This window comes from Tupaia chinensis, unplaced genomic scaffold, assembly GCF_000334495.1.
Source record: "Tupaia chinensis unplaced genomic scaffold, TupChi_1.0 Scaffold142100_1, whole genome shotgun sequence".
Taxonomy (NCBI): Eukaryota; Metazoa; Chordata; class Mammalia; order Scandentia; family Tupaiidae; genus Tupaia; species Tupaia belangeri.
This window is the reverse complement of record NW_006201951.1, coordinates 420,420-423,662: the sequence shown is the minus strand read 5'-3', so window position 1 is coordinate 423,662 and position 3,243 is coordinate 420,420. Positions and strand designations below refer to the sequence as shown.

The 3,243-nt window shown below is 65.5% G+C and overlaps 1 protein-coding gene across 1 annotated transcript in view; it reads left to right on the top strand.

Annotated features, from left to right (window-relative positions):
- ARRDC1 (arrestin domain containing 1) overlaps window positions 1-2,587 on the top strand; it is a 4,523-nt gene extending 1,936 nt beyond the window's left edge. The window contains 8 exon segments of the mRNA XM_027766273.1: window positions 439-549; window positions 820-870; window positions 972-1,126; window positions 1,317-1,499; window positions 1,577-1,670; window positions 1,673-1,749; window positions 1,826-2,243; window positions 2,315-2,587. Coding sequence (XP_027622074.1) covers window positions 439-549; window positions 820-870; window positions 972-1,126; window positions 1,317-1,499; window positions 1,577-1,670; window positions 1,673-1,749; window positions 1,826-2,243; window positions 2,315-2,379 — 1,154 coding nt within the window. The 3' untranslated portion in view covers window positions 2,380-2,587.
- Window positions 2,588-3,243: the final 656 nt, after the last annotated feature.

The window sequence follows — 3,243 nt, the reverse complement described above, 5'->3', positions numbered from 1 at the left end:
CCTGCAGGTGCCGCTGGGGCTGGCAGTTATCTTCCTGGTGTGGGGGTGCCTCCTGCCTAACTGACCTTGGGACATCAGGGTGTCAGAGTGAGCCTCCCCTCCAGGGAGCGGGGCTTCCACAGTCTGGCTGGGAGCGAAGTTTACCTACGCGGGGATCTGGGGGTTATCAGGGTGAGCATAGGCCTCCTGCTCTGGACTGCAGGATGCACAGGACTCTGCCAGCTAGGGCCCTTGCCAGTAGGGTCCCTGGGAGCACCCCAGGATGAGGCAGGCGGTGGGCTCTGAGCACAGGCATCCAGCTCACTGAGCTGCCCAGGCCCACCCACGTGGGGTCGCTTGGGCCCTGGTTACCGCTGGCCCACCTGAGCAAATGCCCTGGGGCAGGGAGGGGCCGGGCCCACAGCTGGCCTGGCCTCATGCTGCCCTCCCCCTCGGCAGCCATCCGGGTGACCTGCACGGGCTCCTGCGGGGTGTCCAGCAAGGCCAATGATGCGGCATGGGTGGTGGAGGAGGGCTACTTCAACAGCTCTCTGTCGCTGGCTGACAAGGGTGAGTGTGGGAGCCGCTCATCTCCTGGGCAGGGCTCCTGTGGGTCTTCCCCTGCAGGCACCGTGGGTTTGCTGCACAGGCTGGTGGCCGAAGGGCCCCATTTATGTCGGGTTGGGCTGGGCTCTGCCTCCCACCCCAGCACTCTTCTGTCAGGCTGCTGGCGTGCTGGAGGGCCAGCTGCCAGGGGTAGGGCGAGCAGGCTGGCTGCGGTGCCCACTCCTTGCCAGGGCCTCCTGAAGCCTGCTGCCACCACCCCTCCTGTCTCTGCAGGGAGCCTACCCACTGGAGACCACAGCTTCCCCTTCCAGTTCCTGCTTCCTGGTGAGAGCCTGGCCTGGGCAGGCCTGGTGGTGACCAGCTGGGCCTGGGAGGGTGGGCCTCACGGTGGAGGCGGCCAGTGCCAGTCCCTGCTCTCTCCCAAGCCACAGCACCCACCTCCTTTGAGGGTCCCTTTGGGAAGATCGTGCACCAGGTGAGGGCTAGCATCGACACGCCACGGTTCTCCAAGGACCACAAGTGTGGCTGCGTGTTCTACATCCTGAACCCCCTGAACTTGAACAGCATCCCGGACATCGAGGTGAGGAGGTCCCCTCGGGACAGGAGAGCGGGACGGGCACAGCTGGCCCCTCGCCCAGCCGAGGCGAGGTGGCCAGGATCTGCAGCAGCCTGTCTGTCCGAGGTGGCTGTGCTGGGGCAGGGTGGGGGCAGCCTCTTACACCACGGGGCCCAGCTTGTGCTCGTCCACTAACTGCCCTGCTTTCCCCGAGCACCCCAACGTGGTCTCCACCACCAGGAAGTTCTCCTACAAGTTGGTGAAGACGGGCAGCGTGGTCCTCACAGCTAGCACGGACCTCCGTGGCTATGTGGTGGGCCAGGTGCTACGGCTGCAGGCAGACATCGAGAACCAGTCGGGCAAGGATACCAGCCCCGTGGTGGCCAGCCTGCTGCAGGTCAGCACCCTGCCCCACTGTGCGGGGCTGTGGCGGGGGGGCCGCCGGTGCCCACTCACAGGCTGGCTTCCACACAGAAGGTGTCCTACAAGGCCAGGCGCTGGATCCACGACGTGCGGACCATTGCGGAGCTGGAGGGGGCCGTGGTCAAGGCCTGGAGGCGGGGGGAGTGGAGCAGATCCTGGTGCCAGCCCTGCCCCAGTCCGCCCTGCCGGGCTGCAGCCTGATCCATATTGACTACTACCTGCAGGTGCCGTGCTGTACCAAGGGCTGGGTGGCCTGGTGGCCGTGACCAGGTCCTTCACCTCTGGCCTGACCCTCCTTAGGTCTCCCTGAAGGTACCTGAAGCCACCGTGACCCTCCCAGTCTTCATTGGCAACATCGCCGTGAACCAGGCCCCACTGAGCCCCCAACCAGGCCTGGGGCTGTCTCCCAGGACCCTGTCCACGGTGGTGCCCTCTGCACCACCCCAGGAGGAGGCTGAGGCAGGGGCCGGGGGCTCCCACCGCTTGGACACAGTCTCCCTCTCCACCAAAAGCCACTCACAGCAGCTGCGGCCCTCCATGGGCTCCGCACCTGGTGCTCCTGAGCGCCCCCTGCAGGATGGCTGCCCTGCCCTCCCGCCTCTGTGTGTCTCCACTGGTGCCACTGTCCCCTACTTTGCAGAGGGCGCTGGGGAGCCTGCACCCACCACCAGCACCTGGATCCTTCCCCCAGAATACAGCTCTTGGGGCTACCCCTATGGTGAGCAGAGGGGCCGGAACTGGTGGGGAGGGTCCCGCGGACCTTGTGCAGACCTAGCTCTCTCCCCACAGAGGCCCCGCCGTCCTATGAGCAGAGCTGCTGTGGTGCTGACCCTGGCCTGAACCCAGGGAGCTGACCTTCAGGAGCCGACCCATGATGCCTTCTAGGCGGGCCTGGCCCCTGCCCTGGGACTGGGTGCCCAGGGCCTTGTGCCTTCACTCCTGGCCGGGCCCAGCCCACTCAGGACCAGCCTCTTCCAGCTTCACTGGGGCTGGGGTGGGGCTGGCGAAGACCTGGGACCTGGAGAGACTGCTCTGTAAATAAAGCGCTTTGTTTGTATAGTGGTGGACAGGCTGGCCTCTCTAAGCCTCTGGCCCAATTCTGCCAGGTGTGTGCTGAGGGTCTTGGCTAGTCCTTGCCAGGACTTAGGTCTGGAGGTGCGCACAGTGGCCCCGGGTGGGTGGAGCTGGCACTTGGCCTTGTGCTCTGCTGCAGGCATACCCTGACAGCCTGACCGCCAGGAGCCCCGACTTTGGGAGGTATTTGGGACTTGGGGTGGCACAGTTGGAACCGTCTGCCCCAGAGGAAACTGCTGGGTTGGCTGCCTGGCTTGACAGGTGCTGCTCCTGGCTCCCCACCCACGCTCTGCTTATGGGCCTGTCATCTGGGGCCCGAGAGCAACATGGAAAGCCAGTGTGCAGTGGAGGGTCTCAGAGCCCGGCTGCCGTCATCAGCATGTTCAGGGAGGTTCAGGTTCAGATCCCCACTCTGCCATAGGGTGAAGGGGAGCCTGGCTCAGTGCTTCAGTGTCGTCCACACAAGCAGCTCGTGAAACGGGCCAGGGCAAGTGCCCCTCAGCAGTAGCACGGCGGTCTGCCTCTGTACAGTCCAGATGTGGCAGACACAGGCCTGGTGGCACGGCCGTCACTCTCAGGCTGTGGCTCCCACCCCTGGGCACAGAGGGCCTTCCCAGTCGCCACTGGCCAGCCCCCCGGCCAAG